This window comes from Pleurodeles waltl, chromosome 5 (assembly GCF_031143425.1).
Source record: "Pleurodeles waltl isolate 20211129_DDA chromosome 5, aPleWal1.hap1.20221129, whole genome shotgun sequence".
Classification (NCBI taxonomy): Eukaryota; Metazoa; Chordata; class Amphibia; order Caudata; family Salamandridae; genus Pleurodeles; species Pleurodeles waltl.
In genome coordinates this window covers 362,024,871-362,051,460 of record NC_090444.1, presented here as the reverse complement: position 1 = coordinate 362,051,460, position 26,590 = coordinate 362,024,871, and the positions used below count along the sequence as shown (strand labels likewise).

Below are 26,590 nucleotides of genomic sequence, written 5' to 3'. Positions count from 1 at the left end.
TGGAGGTTTCCCCGAGGAACCCCCCCCCTTGCCTGCCTGCAGCGCTGAAGAGATCCCTAGATCTCCCATTGACTTCCATTACAAACCCGATGCTTGTTTCTACACTGCACCCGGCCGCCCCCGCGCTGCTGAGGGTGAAATTTCTGTGTGGGCTTGTGTCCCCCCCGGTGCCCTACAAAACCCCCCTGGTCTGCCCTCCGAAGACGCGGGTACTTACCTGCAAGCAGACCGGAACCGGGGCACCCCCTTCTCTCCATTCTAGCCTATTTGTTTTGGGCACCACTTTGAACTCTGCACCTGACCGGCCCTGAGCTGCTGGTGTGGTGACTTTGGGGTTGCTCTGAACCCCCAACGGTGGGCTACCTTGGACCAAGAACTAAGCCCTGTAAGTGTCTTACTTACCTGGTTAACCTAACAAATACTTACCTCCCCTAGGAACTGTGAAAATTGCACTAAGTGTCCACTTTTAAAACAGCTATTTGTGAATAACTTGAAAAGTATACATGCAATTTTGATGATTTGAAGTTCCTAAAGTACTTACCTGCAATACCTTTCGAATGAGATATTACATGTAGAATTTGAACCTGTGGTTCCTAAAATAAACTAAGAAAAGATATTTTTCTATACAAAAACCTATTGGCTGGATTTGTCTCTGAGTGTGTGTACCTCATTTATTGTCTATGTGTATGTACAACAAATGCTTAACACTACTCCTTGGATAAGCCTACTGCTCGACCACACTACCACAAAATAGAGCATTAGTATTATCTATTTTTACCACTATTTTACCTCTAAGGGGAACCCTTGGACTCTGTGCATGCTATTCCTTACTTTGAAATAGCACATACAGAGCCAACTTCCTACATAAAGTAGTTGTTTTTCCCGAGTCAGTGCACTATACTTTTAAGTCAAACGATAACTACCAAACCCATATATCATCAGAGCTGCAACTCCCGAAGAATTTAAAAACTAGCACATTGTTTTGTGATATATATGAAGTGATTGTTTTCTGACGTATTAATGTGCATTTTTCCATATGTTAAGATGTTCGATCTCTGCATTAGACAATAAGATAGTTATTATGGAGTTTTTCTATGAACAAACCTCATCATATGTTTGGAATCCATGACAAAATATTGCAAAACAATCGCTTTGTAATTGCAATGTAAAAAAAAAAAGAAAACTTTATTCCTTCAACTCATTATCCAACGTAACCATTCACTTTTATTTTTCAGGTATTTTGTATTGTTGTGGGAGTAAAACAGTATGATGGAAGGGTTCTGTTTAATACACCATCTACTCGAAAATGCTTTCACTGAGCATGGCAATGACTTTGGTGCCCAGTCTAACACCCTCAAACATAGTACATTCACAGTTTCTACCTAGACGTGTCTTATTACAGCACTTTCCATTATATCAAACCATTATTTTATTTTATTGGGCAATCTTTTTTAGGAAAACTACTCACTTATTTTTAAATTATATCTTCTAACTACATTTAATTTTTTTAGCTCTACAAGAGTATTGTAACAATGCGCTGCCCCTGTAAAGGCCTGCCCTACGTTTCCCTTGATATAAATATCTGCTTGGGGCAAGATTGGTATTGGCAGCACAAAATGTTAACCCTTACAATTGGGTTCATTGCTTCCTGTTGCTGTGAAACATGAATTTAACTGATGAGCAACCAACATATATAGTACATAATGCAGTCTTATGTGGGGGTTGGTAATTTTTTACTAGCTCACCTGCCAACACATCGTGCTAGAAATTTACATAAATGAAATTTCTTGTCTGACACCTGGATATACTTTGGAGTATTAGAAATATTGGGGTAGATAGCATCCTATGTGAGTATCTTTGCTGCCAAGAATAAAACTGTGTACTATGTTCGTCCATAATAATCTGTGCGTCTAGGAGTAATAGCCAATCTTGAAATAACACTAGTTGATCTATTCATTTTGCCTTAATGATCTCTGCTGTGTGTGTTACTTCTTTAGAAAAAAAATCTAATTACTTTCTCCAGTGTTTATGGTATTAGTGTTTTGTATCCACTATGATGCTTTATATTAGTTGTAGTGTTAAATATGTTGTGTATCTTTTCAACTGATTTTTCCCCATTCTCTCCCTAACTTAGGAAACAGTTGAAAAACTTTTTGCAGTAGATATTTCGGAAAATGCACTGGTATGTTGCCTCTTGTTTCCAGTGTCTTTTACTGTTAATGCATAAGTGTAGAATATGATGAGAACTTGAAAAGAAGCAGTGTGGACAGGCAACATATGTGTATTACTATGTTCTTGTTTAGAAAAACGTAGTGGAAACTGAAATTCCAACTTCCTGCATCATAGCTGATGAAGAATTTCTTCCTTTCAAAGAAGACATATTTGACCTTGTTGTTAGTAATTTAAGGTATGGAACACTTTATCTTTAAGTTTACTTGAAAAGCAGTTCTCACTCTGGTATGACCTTTCAAACGAAACCTTTAGCTCAATCCCGCCATAACAGTTTTGTATTCCCTTTAAATGATGGTTCATGTATATAATTTTATTTGTAGGACTGAATAGTAGCAGCAGTAATGACAGTAGTAAAACTCTTAATTTGTTGTTGGATATTGCAAGCCACGTTGCAGGTATAAAATTTCAAAAACCTAAATTAAGAAACAGCTCTGTATTGCAAATTGCCCCAGACTGAATGAATGTTGTAACCAGTCAGTGTAAGATAAGGATTTTAACCAATCACTGATAATGTTTGTGCCTGAACAGGGTATCACATAAGACCTAACAGGGCGTACCAAAACAAGACAATTCTATGTAAGAAAAACCACCTCCTTACAAAAGCTAAACAAATTATTCACTGCTGTATTTAAAAATAATATATGTTCACTCCAATTAATGATTTGATACACTTTTAATAGTCGAACTCAACCGTGTTTTTGCAGCTTCAGAGAATCAAACTGCACATGCACATACCCCACCCCGCGTCAATTCTGAAAGCATGTCTGGTCTTCACATTTAGATACATTTTGTTTAAAAGTTTCTATCTGGGCTATTTCAGAATTATATAGTGTGTGGGTATTTCTGTACCTGAATTTTCTTAGTCTCTGGGCATGTGGGATTTCACTACAAACTTCAATGAACTTCAGAGTTTTTATTTCCTGCAAGATGTGATTCTTTTACTGTGTTATATAACCCTCACATATCTTTCATCCATTACACTCTTAATCGATGCCACAAAGGATAAGAGAAGAATATCACATACATCTCTTGTGCACAACCCAAATCACTTGCATATATGCTTCACTGCAAATAAAACCCTTCCACTCGAGCACTTCCCTCCCAAGGTGGCGCATACTAATTCTTTGATATTGAATTTCGTACTTTGCAGTGGGGTAAGACTTACTGTGCAAATGCATTTACAAGTACAGTCTTAATCAAGGGCTTCAAAAAGAGTTGTAAAATTATTTTTGTGGTGCAAGGCCAAGATCGCTTCCAGTAAATTAACCCCTTCGCTGCCAGGCCTTTTCCCCCTCCTGTGCCGAGCCTTTTTTTGGCTATTTGGAGCAGCTCGCGCTTAGGCCCTCATAACTTTTTGTTCACATAAGCTACCCACGCCAAATTTGCGTCCTTTTTTTCCAACATCCTAGGGATTCTAGAGGTACCCAGACTTTGTGGGTTCCCCAGAAGGAGGCCAAGAAATTAGCCAAAAAACAGTGAAAATTTCGTTTTTTTCAAAAAAATGGGAAAAATGGGCTGCAGAAGAAGGCTTGTGGTTTTTTCCCTGAAAAGGGCATCAACAAAGGGTTTGTGGTGCTAAAATCACCAGCTTCCCATCTTTCAGGAACAGGCAGACTTGAATCAGAAAACCCAATTTTTCAACACAATTTTGGCATTTTACTGGGACATACCCCATTTTTACGATTTTTTGTGCTTTCAGCCTCCTTCCAGTCAGTGAGAGAAATGGGCATGAAACCAACGCTGGATCCCAGAAACCGCAACATTTCTGAAAAGTAGACAAAATTCTGAATTCAGCAAGGGGTAATTTGTGTAGATCCTACAAGGGTTTCCTACAGAAAATAACAACTGAAAAAGAAAAATATTGAAATTGAGGTGAAAAAAAACATAAATGTTTCTCTACGTTTTACTCTGTAACTTTTTCCTGCAATGTCAGATTTTCGAAAAGCAATATACCGTTACATCTGCTGGACTCTTCTGGTTGCGGGGATATATAGGGCTTGTAGGTTAATCAAGAACTCTAGGTACCCAGAGCCAATAAATGACCTGCACCCTGCAGTGGCTTTTCATTCTATGCCGGGTATACAGCAATTCATTTGCTGAAATATAAAGAGTAAAAAATAGCTATCAAGAAAACCTTTGTATTTCCAAAATGGGCACAAGATAAGGTGTTGAGAAGCAGTGGTTATTTGCACATCTCTGAATTCCGTGGTGCCCATACTAGCATGTGAATTACAGGGCATTTCTCAAATAGACGTCTTTTTTACACACTGTCTTACATTTGGAAGTGAAAAATGTAGAGAAAAACAAGGGGCAATAACACTTGTTTTGCTAATCTATGTTCCCCCAAGTCTCCCGATAAAAATGATACCTCACTTGTGTGGGTAGGCCTAGCGCCCGCGACAGGATATGCCCCAAAACACAACGTGGACACATCACAGAAAACAGAGCTGTTTTTAGCAAAGTGCCTACCTGTAGATTTTGGCCTCTAGCTCAGCCGCCACCTAGGGAAACCTACCAAACCTGTGCATTTCTGAAAACTAGAGACCTAGGGGAATCCAAGATGGGGTGACTTGTGTGGCTCGGACCAGGTTCTGTTACCCAGAATCCTTTGCAAACCTCAAAATTTGGCTAAAAAAACACATGTTCCTCACATTTCTGTGGTATAAAGTTCTGGAATCTGAGAGGAGCCACAAATTTCCTTCCACCCAGCGTTCCCCCACGTCTCCCGATAAAAATGATACCTCACTTGTGTGGGTAGGCCTAGCGCCCGTGACAGGAAACGCCCCAAAGCGCAACGTGAACACAGCCCCCCCCCGGGAGCGACCCTCGCCTACGGGGTTGCTCCCCCTGCGTGACATTGGTGCCAAAAAACAAATCCCCGGTGCCTAGTGGTTTCTGCCCCCTTGGGGGCAGATTGACCTAAAATCGACCAATCTGAAATGGTCTAAACACAGTTTGCCCCCCAGGGGAGCGACCCTTGTCTGATGGGTCGCTCCCCATCTCTAAAAAAAAAAAAACACACACACAAAAAACATTTGCCCTGGCGCCTACAGGTTTCTGCCCCCAGGGGGGGCAGAGATGGGCTCAAATAATTTTGCCCCCCCTCCCCCCCCCCCCCAACCCCCCTCCCCGGGGAGCGACCCTTGCCTACAAGGTCGCTCCCCTTGCGTGACGGCGCAAAAAAAAGATCCCTGGTGCCTAGTGGTTTCTGCCCCAGATTGACCTAAAATCGGCCGATCTGCCCCCAAAGCGGGCAGAAATGGCCTAAATACATTTTGCCCCTCCAGGGGAGCGACCCTTGTCCAAGGGGTCACTCCCCATCTGTAAAACAAAAAAACAAAAAAATCCCTGGTGCCTAGTGGTTTCTGCCCCCTTGGGGGCAGATCAGCCGAATCAAAATAGGCAGAAAAGCCTAAAATAATCCCCTCCCCCCCCCCCCCAGGGGAGCGACCCTTGCCTAAGGGGTCGCTCCCCTTGCGTGAAATTCGCGCAAAAAAAAAACCTCCCTGGTGTCTAATGGTTTCTGCCCCCCTTGGGAAAATGGCCTAAATATAATTTGCCCCCTAGGGGAGCGACCCTTGCCTAAGGGGTCGCTCCCCACCTAAAAAAAAAAAGAAAACATAACAAAAAGAAATGATCCCTGCTGCCTAGAGGTTTCTGCCCCCAGGGGGGGCAGAAAAGGCCTTCCCAAAAAAATGCCCCCCCTGGGAGCGACCCTTGCCCAAGGGGTCGCTCCCGTTGGGTGAAATTCGCGCAAAAAAAAAAACTCCCTGGTGTCTAATGGTTTCTGCCCCCCTTGGGGGCAGATTGGCCTCATCAAAATAGGCCAATCTGCCCCCAAGGAGGGCAGAAATGGCCTAAATATATATTGCCCCGCAGGGGAGCGACCCTTGCCTAAGGGATCGCTCCCCACCTAAAAAAAAAAGAAAACATCACAAAAAAAAAAAAAAAAGCTCCATGGTGCCTAGAGGTTTCTGCCCCCCCCTGGGGGCAGATCGGCCTAATAATAGGCCAATCTGCCCCCAGAGGGGGCAGAAAAGGCCTTCCTAAAAAATGCCCCCCCTGGGAGCGACCCTTGCCCAAGGGGTCGCTCCCTTTTGACAGTTTCATTGAAAAAAAAAAATCCCTGGTGTCTAGTGGGGTTTCAAAAGCCGGATTGCAAGCAATCCGGCTTTTGAAACCCGGTGAGAGACTTCAAAGGGAAGGAAATACATTTCCTTCCCTTTGAAGCCTCTCGGGGCCTCCCCCATGGGATTGAAAGAGAAATGCAAAGCATTTCTCTTTCAATCGCAGCGCGATGGGGGGGACCCTGTGACTAATCAGCTCGCGCGCTGACGTCACTGGGGGGATTGGGGGGGTCGGGGGTGGGAGGGGAAGGGCTTCCCCTTCCATCCCTGACTTGGGGGGGGGTGGGGGGGAAACCCCACAGAGGGAGCACTAGCGCTCCCTCTGGGCTTTGTGCACAGGACGTAATGGTTACGTCCTGGGCACAGCAGCACTGCGCCTCAGAACGTAACCATTACGTCCTGGGCACAGAAGGGGTTAATTTGGGGTTTTAGTTTACGTATTGTTTTTGGGTCCCTTTCAGGCTAAACTATTGTCTTCGTGGACGAAATACTAGTTGCTTACACACCTTTTGTCATTTGCATTTCAGATGCAATTTCCCATTTATTATTGGTAGTTTAAGACAGGCACATCAGAAATAAATCACTGTTAAGTAAACTATCTAATCGCTCCCTTATTGAAATTGTAGCTGCTGCCACACCACTGTTTGTTTCTTGTCTTTCACAAGACATTTTCCAAGCATTTGGCAGTTTAAGACTGACACAGCGTTAATTAATCTGTTATTAGTCCTGCAAATGTTTTGATGAAATGACTGTAAAATAATACCCTACTGGTCCACTGAGGGGAAAAGGTTAGGAATGTTTTGTAATGTAAATACCTCAACATGCATCCCCCTCAACGAACAATCAGTTTTACTTCTCTTACCGTACTCAGCCTGTCTCGCCTTATATCTACCACTCTGCATCACCATGAGGTACGCTTCTTTCTGCCAATCGTACATCACAAAACAAGCGTCTCATATTGGTTTTTAAAAGCCATCCGCTGCAGTACCTTCCCTATCTCTTCCTGTTGGTTACAGGCTATACCCCATTCCATTTGCTGCGACATACTAACCAGCATATTCTAACCCTACCCAATAAAGTCTGATATTTCGAAACTCTTCACTTCCTAATTGGTTTGTTCACATTACTGGAATGTCCTTGTTCAACTAAGAACTTTCTTGTCTTTGGCGAACTTCAAAGGAGAATTAGAAACTGCATTTTGGCTCTTGGAGAACCGAAAACAAGTTAAAGTGCTCCTCACTTTTGATCCTCCTATTTTCCTTTTTGCGATTTCACTCCACTCGACTCGGTTGTGGCCCTACTTTTAATGTGTAGATTCCTATAAATTGAGTCACATCCACCTCATGTATTGTATGAGCCTTTAAACCATTAATGCACCAGTGTTTCCCATTAACTCACTATCTTTTTTTCATTCACATCATTGCTATGTACCATCTTGTTGCTATGAAGAGCAACATTGTCAGATTTGTTTTATTTTTTATTACTGAATTTACTAAGTGCTGAGTGCTAGGACCTTCCTTTTGAGACCTGACCAGCCTTTGCTAGCTGCCCAGCCTGCTGGTGCATGCATTACAGGGTTAAGAATAACACTGATGCTAGGACCACGGTATAAGTGGCCTGTGGCTAAACAGAAGTGGGGGTTTTCAGGCATCTACAGAACTTCTGAAACCTTTATTTAGCCTTACATGTGCTAACTTGATATTCCAAAAACAAACACAGTTTGGTATGTAGCCTTCTGTCACTAAATTGCTTTATTGTGACTAGGTTGTAGGTCATAATGCTTTGGGGGTTAAATCTCAACCTTTTGGAGGGTTAGTAGGGCTAGAAAATCTTAACACGACTTTAAGAGGTGCAGCAGTGAAGCATTTTGTGGGCCTGCTACTGTGTTTTGTAGATAACCCGTCTGACAAGTAACTAATTCATGAAATAGCACCTAGAGTGTGTTAAATTTTCAGCCACTTGAGTAAGGCCAAGCTAATGTGTCGAGGGTAATTTATTGGTCTTATCAGTTGGTTTGGCCACCTGCCCAGAAGTGATGATTGCCCAGAATGATCAATCACTATGAGATTGAAAGGATAGGTCAGTTGAGGTGAGTAAGGTCACTCAAATGTGTGAAGACTGTCTGGCCTGGTTGTAGATTAGTGTGTCTGAGGGTGGGTGAGGCATTAAGCTAGCAGATATTCTAAAGTCATAATTTGCACCTTATATTCCCTTTAGGATGTATGGTATGATGGACAAGGGGTACCCCTCCAGCATTCAGCCTATTTACAAGTATTATTTCAGTGTTAGTGAACAGGGCGTTCAGTATGTGAAGAGTCAGCATCTGTTAACCTTATCTCTGTGATTAGTAGGTGAAGGGAAATATAATCCTCCTTTTGTCTTTTTCCCATTTCAGGCTGTTGGCTAGTTCCTCCATTTTAAGCATGAACTCTGCCTTTTGCCGTCCACTGCCATCATATATTTTATATTGCTATTTGAAGTGTATAGGAATATTAATCAGACGCCTGTTCACTAGTTGTATTTTGTTATGCTGCTAGCTCGAACATCCGCAACTTCTTCCTTAGAACAAGAACTGTTAAGGAGAGATCTAGATTAGGAAATATAGCATACAACGGTTTCAACCATTCAATACCAGACATGAGGACATCAAGTTGCAAGTGATACAGTAGTGTTCACAAACGGATGTGTGATGTCTGAAATGTATCTCAGCTAACTTCTTAAACACAGCCTTGTGCTTGGTCTGACACCATAACAGTGAATCATGGTGTCCTATAAAAGCCAGCACAAGCTGGCTGAGAGCCTATTTTCAGGGGTTGTATGGGTTTAGGCCATCAATAGTCATACTCAGCCCACTGTGTGACTTCAATGGAATATCCAAGAAAAACCTGCTTAATCTGGGATTTCTTTTCTTCTCTTTTCTTCTCTTTTCTTCTATTTGGAATTCAATGAATACATATGAACCAGCAAAGGTAGCGTTTTCTTTCAGTTTAGAAAGTGTACTTGTAGTCAAAAGATGGACCAGTGAAACTGTGTCTTAAATAACTTCTCTGTCTGGTGTTGATGCAGTCTTTGCCAAAACCTCAGAAAATGGCCATGCGAACGATAAATAATTAGATAGATGGGTTGATGAAGGCATAAGTAGAAGGTGTTGTACACATTATTTGATCAGTTAATATTTTTTAGTTCATTGAAATTACTGTTTTGGTCATAAGAAGGTTATGTGTTTTGAAATGGTTACTTGACTTAAAGATTTAAAACTGCTTGTTATGTTGATGATGATACCCTGTTGCTTTCTTTGTAGCTTGCATTGGGTGAATGACCTTCCTGGAGCATTTAGGGAGGTAAGAACAGGTACACTGACATAAATTGTAATACATTTTTCTCTTACCATGACAGGTTTAACTTAATGTTATTGTGTGTTACCATACAACATTTCGCTGTAACTCAAATCAGAGTGACATACCTTTGCAGCTACTTGATGGTGCTAATATGTGCAGTCTTGAGGATAAATTATGCAAAATTCAATAGTAAATGTAGCTTCTAAAAAGTGTGACTAATACAGCATTAATAGTTCTGTGACTCTTTATGGTTATACATGCTTCTCCACTCATTCTTTTGGTACTACAGCACACTATACATATGCAATGTTCTCTGGTGCATAAGAATTGTGGAATGTTTTTGTCATATCTTTGGTACAGCCTCTGTTTAGCGGCTAAATTACACAAGACTAATACTGAGTGAAAAGTCATTACTTCATCTGGTGTTGTAGAGCACCTCGGATGTCTGTAATCTATGAGGACACCTCCTTAGTGTGACATGAACTTCTGTGGTTTACATTAGATTGCATGCATAAAGCTTTACTGCCTATTACGAAGCTGCTGGCTTCTGCTATTGCCCATAACCATCTTGACATTTGCACATCATGATTTATTTTTCTGATAATGAACAACTAAATGGTAGTCAACACAGAAAGTGTTACTTTGGTCTGATGGTAATGACAGAACAGTATCATACCTCTTCAATAATTAAATTCAATTGAAATTGATAATTAACCAATTTTTAGTGTATGTATATTTGTGTAGATGTGTGTGTGTATATATATATATATATATGTTTGATGGCATGTGCAGCTGCAGATACACATGCTGTGCACTGTTCCTGCCATCTAGTGTTGGGCTCGGAGTGTTACACGTTGTTTTTCTTCAAAGAAGTCTTTTTGAGTCACGGGACCGAGTGACTCCTCCCTTTCGGCTCCATTGCGCATGGGCATCGACTCCATCTTAGATTGTTTTCTTTCCGCCATCGGGTTCGGACGTGTTCCTCTTCGCTCTGTTATTCGAAACGGAAAAAGACTAGATTTCACCAAAAAGCGTTGGTGTTGTTTTCGATCGGGAAACATCTTGCATCCACACATCGACACTGGCGAAACACAGCTTCGGTGCCACTTTGGGGCTCCCGGGGCCTGGTCGGCCCGACCGCAGAAGACGTCGAAGCCTAATCAACCGGACCCCTTTCTGTTTCTGCCCACAGTGCCAGTCCTTTCCATCGAAGAAGACCTTGAGGGATCGGAGGGCGAGGCGGATGCAGATGGCGTCAAAGTTCAGAACACCTCGACGTCGAAGAGGAGGAGATGGCTATCTCCATCCAAAGATCGGACTCGGACGACTCCGACACAGACCGACCGCCTACAGCAGGCCAACACGCGAGCATGCCTAGCCCACAGTCAGCCTAAGAAGCATAAGGCCTTGGGGACGCCACTGCCAGAAGGCCATGGCTTGACCCATAAAAAAATCAAGCGGTGACCAAGTTACACCTTTGGCACCGAAAAAGGCCAAAATCGTGCCGAAGTCTTCGGACTCGAGCCGAGAATCCGTCACCAAAAAAACTCTGCATCTTGTCGTCCGTCGAAGCCTCGAAAAAGCCTTTCGGTGCCGAAGCCTTCTATCAGCATGGGCATTTCAGTGCCGAAAAAACCGGCTTCGGAGCCGAAAAAAGCATCATACACCGAGGAAAATGGACTCTCTAAACAACTAAAGGAGAGACACAGATTTGAGGAGGAACTTCAAATTGAAGAGTTTGACGAAACACAGGCAAGGATACAGATCCATAAGGATACTGGGAAGATCCAAACTGCCCCTCCTCTCAAATTAAAAAGAAAACTGGCTTTCCAGGGGCGATCAGAGACTGAACAGCCAAAGGCAAAAGTGCCCAGGGAAAAATCACCCACTCGCCACTTTTCACCAGAACTTTCTCCTCCTCATTCACCACAAAGAACAGTGTCACCTCTTGCCACACCCACTGCACAGTTACCCACACACACTGTGCAGTCGCAAGACGATGCAGACCCCTTGTACCTCTACGATCCCCCTGTGTCGGACAATAGCCCTGAGTGCTACCCTTTGAAAAACTCGCCACCTGAGGATAGCACCTCATACACCCAAGTCTTAGCCAGGGCTGCTGCATTCCATAACGTAAGCATGCATTCAGAGCCATTGGAGGACGATTTTCTCTTTAATACTTTGTCCACAATGCATGCTTCCTACCAAAGCCTGCCTATGCTCCTAGGCATGCTTAAACATGCCCAACAAGTTTTTCAGGAGCCTCTGAATGGGAGACCCATCACACCGCAGATAGAAAAGAAGTACAAGCCACCACCGTCGGACCCAGTGTTCATCACACAACAGTTGCCCCTGGACTCTGTAGTGGTTGTAGCTGCAAGAAAGAGAGCAAACTCGCAGTCATCTGGAGATGCACCACCTCCAGATTAGGAGATTCGGAAGTTAGACGCAGCAAGAAAAAGGGTAGCGTCACAGGCTGCCAATCAGTGGCACATCACAAACTCTCAGGCCCTTCTTGCTCGTCATGATTGAGCTCATTGGGACGAGATGAGCAATATCATCCAACATCTCCCCAAGGAATATCAGAAAAGAGCTCAGCAAGTGGTAGAGGAGGGGCAAGCAATATCTAATAATCAGATACGATCTGCATTAGATTCTGCCAACACTGCTGCAAGAACAGTGAACACTGCTGTCATGATTAGACGCCATGCTTGGTTGAGATCCTCAGGCTTCAAACCAGAGATACAACAAGCAGCCTTAAACATGCCATTTAACCAACAACAACTGTTTCGGCCACAAGTGGACACAGCCATCGAAAAGATGAAGAAAGACACTGATACAGCCAAAGCCATGGGCGCGCTCTACTCGTCTCAATATAGAGGGACATTCAGGAAGCCGCAATATAGGGGAGGTTTCAGACAACAGTCGTCAGAAACATCCACCTCTCAAACAAAACCCACCTACCAGTCACAATATCAGAGAGTGGGGTTTTGCAGGTCCTTCAGGGGACAGTTCCCAAGGTCAAGGGGGATATTTCAGCCACTAAGCAGGCCACTAATAACAAGCAGTGACTTGCCAGTCAGCCTCCCTCAACACATATCACCTGTGGGAGGAAGAGTGAGATTTTACCACAAACATTGGTCAGACATAACCACGGACACATGGGTCCTGTCAATTATCCAACATGGTTACTGTATAGAATTCACACATTTTCCTCGAGATATTCCACCAGGAGCGCACAAACTGTCGTCGCAACATCTAGCAATGTTACAAACAGAGCGACCTCTGACCTGTTTTTAGGTCCGGAGCTCGCCCCCCACGACCGCAGCACCAACCTGCTGTCTCCTGCCTCTGACCCCCGCCCACGCTGCTGCTAGCGTGTTCGAGGCTTCTCTTGACCCGTGTGGCGTGTATTCCGCCGTCCTGTAAGTGGTTTTCTGTTTTTCAGCGCCTTGCCTCTTGCGCTTCTGCCCCCGACGTGCCCCTTCTGATTGTGCCACTTTGCGCCGTCCAGTAAGTGCGCTTTTACTGGTCTCAAGCGCCTCGCCTCCTGCGCATCTGCCCCCGTTGTGCCCCTCTGATTGCTGTTTTCCCCGATTGTATACTGTGCCTTTAGTGTATTTCTGTGACTGGTTTCAAAGTTTAACTGCCGCCGCCACCAACCTCCATCAATGGATCCTCGACTGCGCCAACACCTTAGCTCCACTCATGAAACCCACCATCAACCAAGGAAAGAAAAAAACAGCCTGGTTCATGGAAGAACTGACCACCTCCAAACGCACCTGCCAGAAGCTCAAGAAGAAATGGATCCTCGAGCGCACACCCGACAACCTCGCCACCCTCAAAGACGCCAACCGTGATCACCACCAACGGATCCGACTCGCGACGACCTCTCCACCTTCTTCCACCAGAAAATCGCAGCCATCCACGACAGCTTCAACACCGCACCTCCGCCAGACCCCACCCCTGACGACTCCGCCCACGACTGCCGCCTCACCACCTGGACCCAAGTGGACGACACCGAAACCCTAACAACCATGAATTCCATCCACTCAGGCTCTCCCACGGACCCATGCCCACATCACGTTTTCAACAAAGCCAACACCACCATCGCCCCCAAACTCCGCAAGATCATCAACCTCTCCTTCAACACAGCCACCTTTCCGAACAGCTGGAAGCACGCAGAAATCCAACCCCTCCTCAAGAAACCCAAGGCTGACCCCAACGACTTCAAAAACTTCCGACCGATCTCTCTCCTCCCTTTCCCAGCGAAAGTCATCGAGAAGATCGTCAATACCCAGCTCGCCCACTACCTAGAAGACAACTCCATCCTAGACCCCTCCCAATCTGGATTCAGACGAAACCACAGCACCGAGACCGCACTCCTCGCCGCCACTGATGACATCAGACAACAAATGGACAACGGCGAAACCTCAGCCCTCATCCTCCTCGACCTATCAGCCGCTTTCGACACAGTATGCCACCGCACCCTACTGACCCGCCTCCACGAAGCCGGCATCCAAGACAAAGCCCTCAACTGGATCTCATCCTTCCTCTCCAACAGAACCCAGAGAGTCCGGCTCTCCCCTTTCTGCTCCAAAGCCACCAACCTCATCTGCGGCGTCCCCCAAGGCTCCTCTCTCAGCCCAACGTTGTTCAACGTCTACATGGCCCCCCTCGCAAAAGTGGCCCGTCAACACAACCTCAGCATCATCTCCTACGCCGACGACACCCAGCTCGTCCTCTCCCTGACCAAAGACCCTCTCACCGCCAAAACCAACCTCCACAAGGGACTAAAAGCCATCGCCGAGTGGATGAACAACAGCCGATTGAAGCTCCACTCCGACAAGACGGAAGTCCTCATCCTCGGACGCACCCCCTCGGCCTGGAATGACTCCTGGTGGCCCACTGCCCTCGGACCACCACCCACCCCAGCCAACCACGCAAGAAACCTCGGATTCATCCTCGACTCCGCTCTCACCATGTCCAAACAGGTCAACGCCGTCTCCTCTTCCTGTTTCATCACCCTCCGAATGCTCCGTAGAATCTTCAAGTGGATTCCAACAGGAACCAGAAAGACAGTAACCCAAGCCCTCGTCATTAGCAGACTTGACTACGGCAACGCACTCTACACAGGCATCCCAACAAAAGACATCAAACGACTCCAGCGCATCCAGAACGCATCCGCCCGCCTGATCCTTGACATACCCCGCCGATGCCACATCTCCCCGCACATGAAGGACCTCCACTGGCTCCCCGTGGAAAAAAGGATCACCTTCAAACTCCTCACCCACGCTCACAGGGCTCTACACGACACCGGGCCCACCTACCTCAACAACAGACTCAGCTTCTACGTCCCCACACGTCAACTCCGCGCTGCCCACCTCGCCCTCGCCATCGTCCCCCGAATCCACCGCAGATCCTTCTCCTTACTCGCCGCCAAGACCTGGAACTCTCTCCCCACCTCGCTACGTCAGACCCAGGACCTCCTCACCTTCAGGAGACTCCTCAAGACTTGGCTCTATGAACGCTAGCAGCACCTCTCCTTACAACCCCCGAGCCCCCCCCCCCCCCAGCGCCTCGAAACCCTGACGGGTACATAGTGCGCTTTATAAATGTTATGATTGATTGACTGATTGACAGAGGTGCAGGCACTATTAACAAAACAAGCCATAGAACTAGTACCTCACCAACAACAAGGAACAGTGGTTTATTCCCTATATTTCCTTATTCCCAAAAAGGACAAAACACTAAGACCAATTTTAGATCTCAGGACTCTCAACCTATTCATCAAATCAAAACACTTTCACATGGTGACACTACAAGATGTAGTCCCATTACTAAAACAGGGGTGAATACATGTCAACACTGGATTTAAAAGATGCGTATTTTCATATACCCATCTGTTAGAAATGGGTTTTTTGGTTGGCAGTCAGGTTACCCTCTGTCCAAGCAAGAACCCTCACTCTAGTCAGGGTAAGTCACACACAATCCAAAATTATCCTGTGCCCACCCTCTGGTAGCTTGGCACGAGCAGTCAGGCTTAACTTAGAAGGGAATGTGCAAAGTATTTGTGCAATAAATCATTCAATAACACAATATAGCACCACAAAAATACACCACACAGTGTTTAGAAAAATATATAATATTTATCAGGATAATTGTAGGTCAAAACGAATAAAGATGCAATGTGAAATTGTAGAGATATCACTGAAAAGTGATATAAAGTGTCTTAAGTCTTTACAAAGCAAACAAAGTCTCTTTCAAGCACAAAGTACCTGGTTTAAAGTGGAAAATCTCCGCAAAGGGCCACAGAAGAAGAGATACGTGGATAAATGGTGCGTGCGTCGATTTCTCCCCTACACACATGGACTTGCGTCGTTATTTTTCACACGGGGAAGTCGTGCGTCGTTTTCAGTCTCTGGGTCGCGCGATTACCAGATGTCCTGGGGTCTGTGCGTGGATTCTTTTGCTTGTTTTCCGGATGCGCGTCGTTCCGGAAGGCTATGCGTGGAATTCTCGTTCTCACGGCAGACGTCGCGTCGATTTCCCCTCTGGAAGTCGGGCGGCGTTGTCGTTGCGAAGCCGTGCGTCGAAGTTCCGGTTGCCCCGAAGGTGTTGCGTCGGTGTGCAGCGATTTTTCTCGCCGCGGAGCAAGCTGTGCGTTGAAATTTTCGACCCATGAAGAGTCCAAATGAAAAAGAGAAGTCTTTTTGGTCCTAAGACTTCAGGGAACAGGAGGCAAGCTCTGTCAAATCCCTAGGAGGGCACTTTTACAGCCAGACAAGAGTTCAGCAAGGCAGCAGGGCAACAGCAAGGCAGCAGTCCTTTGTAGAAAGCAGTCAGGGGAGTCCTTTAGGCAGCCAGGCAGTTCTTCTTGGCAGGATGCAGGTTCTGGTTCAGGTTTCTTCTCCAGCAAGTGTCTGAGGTGGTAGGGCAGAGGCCCTGTTTTATACTAAATTGTGCCTTTGAAGTGGGGGTGACTTCAAAAGAGTGGATAAGAAATGCACCAGGTCCCCTTTCAGTTCAATCCTGTCTGCCAGGGTCCCAGTAGGGGGTGTGGCAGTCCTTTGTGTGAGGGCAGACCCTCCACCCTCCCAGCCCAGGAAGACCCATTCAAAATGCAGATGTATGCTGAGTACCCTGTGTTAGACATGGATTGTAAGGCACAGAAAGATTTAAGTGCAAAGAAATGCTCACTTTCTAAAAGTGGCATTTCTAGAATAGTAATATTAAATCCGACTTCACCAGTCAGCAGGATTTTGTATCACCATTCTGGCCATACTAAATATGACCTTTCTGCTCCTTTCAGATCAGCAGCTGCCACTTCAACAATGTATGAAGGCAGCCCCAATGTTAGCCCATGAAGGGAGCAGGCCTCACAGTAGTGTAAAAATGAATTTAGGAGTTTTACACTACCAGGACATGTAAACTACACAGGTACATGTCCTGCCTTTTACCCACACAGCACCCTGCTCTAGCGGTTACCTAGGGTACACATTAGGGGTGACTTATATGTAGAAAAAGGGGAGTTTTAGGCTTGGCAAGTACTTTTAAATGTTAAGTCGAAGTGGCCGTGAAACTGCACACACAGGCCTTGCAATGGCAGGCCTGAAACAAGGTTAAGGGGCTACTGAAGTGGGTGGCACAACCAGTGCTGCAGGCCCACTAGTAGCATTTAATCTATAGGCCCTAGGCACATATAGTGCACTCTACTGGGGTCTTACAGGTAAATCAAATAGCCAATCATGGATAAACCAATCAACAGTACAATTTACACAGAGAGCATATGCACTTTAGCACTGGTTAGCAGTGGTAAAGTGCCCAGAGTTCAAAAGCCAACAACAACAGGTCAGAAAAAATAGGAGGAAGGAGGCAAAAAGTTTGGGGATGACCCTGTCAAAAAGCCAGGTCCAACACCATCCATCCATCTCACAGAAAATACCTCAGATTTGTCATACAAGGAAAACATTACCAATTCAAGGTGTTACCCTTCGGGATAACAACAGCCCCCGAGTATTTACAAAATACCTCGCAGTAGTAGCAGCCCATATAAGGAGACAACACATGCTCGTATTCCCATACCTCGACGCTCAATAGCTTTGTCAAAATCACACCTGTTACTTCATAGATGCCCTACACACACACTAGGGTTTTCTATAAATTACCAAAAATCACACAACCGGCCCAAGTTCAACAATACTTGGGAGCAACACTCAAAAAGCGATTGCCAGTCCAAGACCACAAAGGTACAATCATTCCATGCCATGGTACCAAAAATACAACCAAATCAGCACTACACAGTCAGATTTGTCATGAAACTCCTAGGCATAATGGCACCATGCATCACAATTGTCCCAAACGCGCAGCTACACATGCAGCCCTTACAGCAGTGCCTTGCAAAACAATGGACGCAGGCACAGGGTCAACTACAAGATCTAGTGTTGATAGACTGCCAAACACACTTCGCTTCAATGGTGGAACCCCGTAAATTTAAACAAAGGGCGCCCTTTTCAAGACCCTGTGCCTGCCGCCATTCTCACAACAGATGCATCAATGATCGGGTGGGGAGCACACCTCAACAATCACAATATACAAGGACAATGGGACAGTCAACAGAAACAACTACACATAAATCACTTAGAGCTGATGGCAGTCTTCCTAGCACTAAAAACATTTCAACCTCTTCTGGCTCACTTGTCAAAACGGACAATACGTCAACAATGTACTACCTAAACAAACCAGGGGGAACACACTCATCACAACTATGCCTCCTAGCACAGAAAATTTGGCATTGGGCAATTCACAACAACATTTGCCTAATACCGCAATATATTCCAGGCATTTACAATCAATTAGCGGACAATCTCAGTCGAGCTCACCAGCAAACTCACGAGTGGGAAATACATCCCCAGATACTAGAAAATTACTTTAGCCAGTGGGGGACACCAGACATAGATCTGTTCGCCACAAAACGCAAAATGCCAAAACTTCGCGTCCAGGTACCCACACCCTCAGTCCAAGGGCAATGATCTATGGATCAATTGGTCAGGGATATTTGCTTATGCTTTTCTCCCTCTCCCACTCATTCCTTTTCTGGTCAACAAACTGAGTCAAAACAAACTCAAACTAATACTCATAACACCAACATGGGCACGCCAACCGTGGTACACCACACTGTTGGACCTTTCAGTAGTACCTCACATCAAACTACCAAACAGACCAGATCTGTTAACACAACACAAACAACAGATCAGGCATCCCAATCCAGCGACGCTCAACCTAGCAATTTGGCTCCTGAAGTCTTAGAGTTTGGCTATCTAAATCTTCCAAACAAGTGTATGGAAGTCATTAAACAGGCAAGAAAACCTACTACCAGGCATTGCTATGCTAATAAATGGAAAAGATATGTTTTCTACTGCCAAGCAAAACACATCACACCGTTAGATGCGTCCATACAAGACATTGTAGGCTATTTACTACACTTACAAAAAGCAAATCTTGCTTTTTCATCCATCAAAATACACCTCACTGTAATTTCAGCTTACTTGCAAATTGAACACCCAAAATCACTATTTAGAATACCAGTCATTAAAGCCTTCATGGAAGGACTAAAGCGGATCATACCGCCAAGAACACCACCAGTACCCTCGTGGAATCTTAATATTGTACTTGCATGACTCATGGGCCCACCTTTTGAACCCATGCATTCTTGTCCAATCCAATTCTTAACTTGGAAAGTGGCATTTCTAGTGGCTATGACTTCACTACGAAGAGTTAGCGAAAAACAGGCTTTCACTATTGAGGAACCCTTTATACAAGTACAAAAACATAAAGTAGTTCTCCGCACAAATCCAAAATTTCTACCAAAGGTCATTTCACAGTTTCATTTAAACCAAACAGTGGAACTTCCAGTCTTCTTCCCACAGCCAGACTCAGTATCAGAAAGAGCTCTGCATACATTAGACATAAAAAGAGCTCTAATGTACTATATTGACAGAACAAAACCATTTCGTAAAACTAAACAATAGTTTGTCGTGTTCCAGAAACCCCATGCTGGTAACCCTATATCCAAACAAGGTATAGCCAGATGGATAGTTAAATGTATACAGACTTGTTACCTAAAAGCTAAAAGAGAACTACTCATAACACCAAAGGCACACTCCACTAGAAAGAAAGGGGCAACAATGGCCTTTCTAGGTAACATACCAATGACAGAGATTTGTAAGGCAGCCACTTGGTCCACACCTCATACGTTTACCAAACACTACTGTGTAGATGTGTTAGCAACACAACAAGCCACAGTAGGACAGGCTGTACTAAAAACATTATTTCAAACAACTTCAACTCCTACAGGCTGACCACCGCTTTTGGGAGGATTACTGCTTTGTAGTCTATGCACAGCATGTGTATCTGCAGATACACATGCCATCGAACAGAAAATGTCACATACCCTGTGTACATCTGTTCGTGGCATGTTCCGCTGCAGATTCACATGCGGCCTCCCACCTCCCCGGGAGCCTGTAGCCGTTTAAGGTGCAATTAGAAATTGTATATATGTAAATAAACATTCCTTTAGAGCAAACTATGAGCATACATATCTATTCCATTGTTTGGACATCTTTACTATTCTCATTCTACCACTCCTACCTCACCCTATGCGGGAAAACAATCTAAGATGGAGTCGATGCTCGTGCGCAATGGAGCCGAAAGGGAGGAGTCACTCGGTCCTGTGACTCGAAAAGACTTCTTAGAAGAAAAACAACTTGTAACACTCCGAGCCCAACACTAGATGGCAGGAACAGTGCACAGCATGTGAATCTGCAGCGGAACATGCCACGAACAGATGTACACTGGGTAAGTGACATTTTCCATATATCTCCACATATCATCAGTCGCTTATCTGAGGCTCACTTGTACGGCAGGCCTCCATGGGTCGTAACCCCCAAATATTCAACAAATAGTTCCTTGCAGCAGGGAGCCATATTACACGATTCCTTTAAGGATGGACTTCTTCTAAAAGTAAATTTAGGGTAATCTTCCAATTCAGTGGACAATGTTTCACCTGTTCTCAATAGGTGCCATAATTTATAAAAAATCTTCTTCACAGCTTTGACTTGACATGGGTAAGTGGTGATAAATCTAATCGAATCTTTGTCATCACTAACACTCTGGGTGTCTACAGTGGATTTTGAGTATCTTCGATCTATAAATCTCCTCTTCATTACTTCCATTTCCTTCAAAAAGGCAACTTCAGAGCTACAGTTCTGTCTTGCTCTTAGCAACTCCCCATACGGGATGCTTTGTATAAGGCTGTAGGGGTGGCTACTCTTGGCATGTATTAACCTGTTAACTGCTGTTTTCTTTTTGTAAAGGCTTTCCAGCTTATTGTTTTCCACATAGACCTGTACATCCACAAATTCAAATCATATTTGACATGTGATCTGTAAGTTGAAAGAATTATTATTTAAAACATTAACAGAGTCATACGCTGATTCTTTTTCACCCTTCCAAATGGTCCACTTGTTCATTAAACTGATGGATGTTCCCAACCACTTGTTCCTCCCACCAGCCCAAGTAGCAGCATACAGCGTAGCTACTGATAAGTGAACATTACCCCGATTTGCTGATGTTAATATGGCTGAAGGTTTCAGACTTAGACCCTCTTGATGTTTGAGGTTAGTCCGTTTTGTATGATAACACTGTGAACACAAAGGTGGATTTAAAGAAATGTTTGTTGATTGGTGTCCTGACCCGTGTCCAAGCAGATTGGATCTCCGAAACACGTCTGGTGTTTTTTGATGCCATTATCACATTAAAATCGCTTCATATATGAGAGACAAATGTGGCCGCGACTCTTACTTCAAATGGAATCATGAGATATAGTTTCCTGCTGCAAGGAACAATTTCGTTGGAGATAAATATTTATATTTTCTATAAAATACCATTTGTTTTTTTCAGCCTATGCTACCCTTATGAATTAATTCCACCGCTGTAGGTTGTGTGCAAGTGGAGTGAAATTGTTGAAGAACAATTGCTCATATATTCTTTTTATGTCCTATTTGGTATCCTGGGTATGAATCATCAAACAATTGTGTTCTCTTTCAGATCTATCATGTCTTAAAACAAGATGGTGTGTTCATAGGGGCCATGTTTGGAGGAGAAACTCTCTATGAGCTCCGCTGTTCTCTGCAATTAGCAGAACTGGAAAGGGAAGGAGGATTTTCACCACATGTTTCCCCTTTCACTGCTGTTAATGACCTTGGAAATCTTCTAGCAAGGGCTGGATTTAATATGCTGACAGTTGTAAGTAAAAACATAGATGAGAAACAGAAGTTTTTCACAGTATTACATGCATTTTTTCTAGATTATATCAAACATTGCTTGAAATAAAGTCAATATTTTTTCAAACATATTGAACAATTCTTGCATTATATGCCTGTATTGGGCTATCTGTGTCATCATCAATCTGTTTGCAGAGCTTGGGCAGATTAAAACCCTGTTAATGTAGCTGGAGCTTGTTTAACCAAGAAACTAATGCAAAGAAATACCCTTCTGTATATTTTAAATTGCTGATTTATTTTTTTCATAATTCTAATGCTGACATTTACATCGTATATTAAAACAAGAAAATGTGTTTTCTTGAGAAACACAAATATTAATCTCATCTCAAACTATAAACCCTTTAGTTCAGGGTATTTCAGGCCGTCATTTATTTTCATTTTAGTTTCTCAGGAAATTTATTTGTTCATCTCTTTTTGGTGATTTTGGGTATGGATCGTTACACAGCTGTATATGTTTGTGGCAGCTCATTGAAGATTAGACACTCTTATTCTCCATTGATTTTTGGTGGTAAAAATTTTGTTTTGCTCACTGAATGTGGGGAAGTAGGTGCACTCAATATCTTTGTCAGCACAGCTGTTTATGACAAAGTATCTCTTTGTCACCCTGTTGATAAATGCTATTGCCTGGATTTATGCAGCCAGTCAGTTTAACCAGCCTGTGTTCACTCTGACTTCATTTAGTAAATTTATGCTCTGGTCTTTGACCATGGTGTGGTATTCTGTAAGTTTAAATTTCTTTTCTACAACATTCGGTCATATTGTATTGCCCCCAGGTAGGTCGCCCTTGTACAGGACAGCATCATAGATGGAGCTCAAAGGGTCACCAATGCTGAATAAATAAGGGTGCACCTCTAAATAGAACTTATTATTATGTAGTTTCTAAATTACTTATTGACGCCAGTTGTATACATTATATGTAGATTTGAAGCTGTGAATGAATTGCATTCTTGAGCCAGGACATACTAGAATAATTTTGCAACTAGCAGACCTTAAGTTACTTTGAACACGTTACAGCCATGTGGGTGTTGCACCATGGGCAGCTGACCTGGAACCGTCAACTGGACTAACAGCACAAAGGAGATTGTACTGGTAGTACATAAAGTATTCCATGCCTTACTTACACACAAAAGCTATGTGCACCTTTATTGCATTGATGAGAAGTGGTCAAAACTCAATTACCTCAAAATGCCAGAGCATGAGGTATTCTGTATTTCTGTTCCATTAATGTCCAGAAACTCAAGTGAATGTTAACCAGCTAAAGTATGGTGAACCAATTACTGTAATAGACCTAATCACTGAGGTGAAGAGTGGGCACTAGTTAAGATAAGATAAATATTTCTGATATACATCTAGTCCTCTCCTCCCACATATACATCAAACTTTACAGTCCCAAATAAACATTATAAATGTGTGAAATTAAGAACCACCAGTCAGTCTCATTATCTCATGAATGTATTATTTTTTAGAGTCTCTACAACCTCTCAAAGTTGTTTATCAGTCACAGACATACTTTACCTAGTTTGGGTCATTTCAGCGTAACACATTTGACATGACTTCACTGTGGTGCAGTCAGGATTAGTTTGTTCCGAAATAAATTTTTCTTGATGCCGTTATTAGACTTGGTCAGAGAAATCTAAGGAAATTGTAAAAATGTCTGCATTATGTTTAGAGAACACAAGCAAATATGCTTTTTCTTTTTTCGTAGTGTTGATACATATTACTTGTGTTTTTTAACCTCAGGATACTGATGAAATTGAAGTGCGTTATCCAGGAATGTTAGAGGTTATGAGCGATTTACAAGGTATTTTTTGTTGTAAGCTTCTCATACACAAAAGAACATTGTACTGAAAAAGACAACATATAAGTGTTAGTGTTTCTTAAAACCAATTTGGGGTGCTGACATGGTTGCCTACCCTCATGTTAATTTTAAATGTTTGAATGGTTTTATCACAAGGCACCATGCTTAGTGTTCTTGGAGCAGATAAAGAGGAAATAAAAGCTTGTTCTCATTTTTGGAAATGTTCATAACTCTGTGTGTATGTGGAACAAGTACATGTGTATGTGGAACTGAAGCTATTGTCTTACACTGTGGAACTTGATTATATGCTTATTTTGTATTTATATTTTGTATTGCCTTCCCTTTATTTTACAACTGAACAGCGATATCAATTTTCTACTGCCTGTATCTCCCACTAGTAATAATCATAATTGCTGGGTCTCCTCCTTTTTGTACTAGCCCTTACATTCAACATCGTTCCACCTTACAGATATGTACTTCCACAGAAGATTTTCCTGGCCTGTGATCTAGACTCCAGGAACATAAGGAATCTGTCTTCGCCCACCGTCATTCTTGTACTGTCCAAGCCATACTCCTCTAGCCTGCGTCTATTTTGCTTTTCAAAAGACAGTGGAAATCAGAACTATTAATTACTATTAATGACTTGGCTCCGTCCTCCTCACTCAGATACTTCAGAACCAAACAGTTGGCACAATGGTTTAATGAGGACCTCAGGACTGGTGAGAAACAATGTAAATGTTTTGAGAGGAATCGGTGAAAAAGCTTTCATTTGGATGCCAAAAATACCTGCAAGTTTGCACTAAAAAGCTATCACCCACAGGTATGCTCAGCTAAAAAAACAATAAGATTGAGATAAGGATTTCCGAGTCAGGCAAGAAATCCAAAGATATTTTCAAAATTGTAAAAAATGTCATGAATCCTGACGCTGCCATCCGACACAAATCAATCCTCAGCGAAATGGTGTGATCTGCTGACCTCATATTTTCCTAATAAAATTACTACTATTCAAGCAAGCCTGCTCATTGACTCAGTCTGTTGCTATTCCTCTTGAGGTTGCATATTCCAGTAAGACCACTCCTGAGATGCCAACTCTTTTTAACTTTCCACCTATATATATGGAAGAATCAGTGGGAGCTATTGAGCCTTAAATGAGGGTCCCCATCTGATCCATGCCCTTCCAGTATACTTGGCAAAGCGGCTTACGTTATTAACCCCACTGCTAATGAAGTTTTAAAACTGCCATCTGGGACGGTTCTGGTGCAATGGAAACATGCAAAAATCCTGCCCTTGCTTAAAAAACCTACTATTGATCCCAAAGTTCAAGCCAATTATAGGCCAGTTTCTCTTCTTCCTGTTTTTTTCAAAAAAGTGAGAAATTTTTTGTAAATTTCCAACTGTCTGGATATTTGGAAAGTAATAATTTCCTGCACCCGAGTCTGACCGGATTCAGAACTTACTGAGGTACGGAGACAGCCCTGTTAGAGGTCGTCTTGCACACTAAGGGCACGCTAGATCAAGGGGGGGGAAAAGCCATACTGATTTTGGTGGATCTATCGATGCTGTTTCCCTTGAGCTACTCACGTCTCAAATCCATTGGGATTGGTGGCCAAGCCCTAAAGCAGCTTACTTCCTTCCAGACCTAACTTGTACCTGGAGCCTACCTTTGGGGTGTTTTATGTGTAATAAAAGTGGCAGGCCTGAGACATGTTTAAAGGGCTACTTAAGTGGGGGGCACAATCAGCGCTGCAGGCCCACTAATAGTATTTAATTTACAGGCACTACGTACATATAGTGCATGTAACTAGGGATTTATAAGTAAATTGAATATGCCAATTTGTGGACATACCAATGTACCATGTTTTGGGGGAGTGAGCACATGCACTTCAGCACTGGTTCGCAGTGGTAAAGTGCCCAGAGTCCTAAGGCCAACAAACATGGATCAACAAAAATGAGGCAAACCAGGCAAAATGTTTGGGGAAAGACCCCACCCTAAGGCTGTCAGCTTTAACAATTTCCCTATGGAAATACTACATCTAGGAGTTATAGAACTATAATAACAGCAGTTCATGTTGGATCATTCTTTGTATAAATGACAGCTGAAATGTTCCTGACTCTTTCTGCAACTACTTGTTTTAAACAGAAAAGGTGTTTACCCAAGTGACCCCACTTAGCCTGGGTGTGCAACATTAACCTAAAGAAAAATAACTAAGTTGTGGGAAATTGACCTAAATAACTTTCATAAGTGAAAACCCAAAATTAATCACGGTCAAGAGAATTGATTCTCAAATGTATTTAACAATTTAAGAACAAGCTGAGTGGTCTTTACCCATACTACTAATACCTAGAAAACATTTGAAACTGTACAAAACATCTATACAATTAACAACAGATCTCTCAATTAACACACATTTTTTTCCTCATAACCAAAAGAAAACCATTTGTCAACGTTTGTTACTGGTACTCCATTTAGTTTTAAATCTTCTGTTTTTTTTTTTTTAAATAAAATTCCTGTCGTTCTCTTGTCATAAACAGCCCATAACAGGAGGTAGTCCTTCTAACGTCACCCACAAAAGGACTAAGCTTGCCCTCTATTGCTTTTGTGTGTACAATTATTACTTCAATTGTTCAAAGTGTCATAGACTCCTCCAGATCTCATGGCAACGCGTTTCGGCCTTAATTTAGTTTTAGGCCTCTCCAGGACAACACAAGATTCCCACGTAACCCTATAAGAGTATATAATTACATGATCCC

At 43.3% G+C, this 26,590-nt stretch overlaps 1 protein-coding gene across 3 annotated transcripts in view; it reads left to right on the top strand.

The window, feature by feature from the left end:
• Window positions 1-26,590, top strand: part of NDUFAF5 (NADH:ubiquinone oxidoreductase complex assembly factor 5) — a 117,734-nt gene that overhangs the window by 47,723 nt on the left and 43,421 nt on the right. Inside the window, exons 4-8 of one of the 3 annotated variants that reach the window (XM_069234104.1) lie at window positions 2,135-2,182; window positions 2,304-2,407; window positions 9,661-9,700; window positions 21,806-22,003; window positions 23,782-23,842. In XM_069234104.1, coding sequence (XP_069090205.1) covers window positions 2,135-2,182; window positions 2,304-2,407; window positions 9,661-9,700; window positions 21,806-22,003; window positions 23,782-23,842 — 451 coding nt within the window. The remainder of the gene's footprint in view (window positions 1-2,134; window positions 2,183-2,303; window positions 2,408-9,660; window positions 9,701-21,805; window positions 22,004-23,781; window positions 23,843-26,590) is intronic. The other 2 variants (XM_069234105.1, XM_069234106.1) reach the window with 2 other exon arrangements.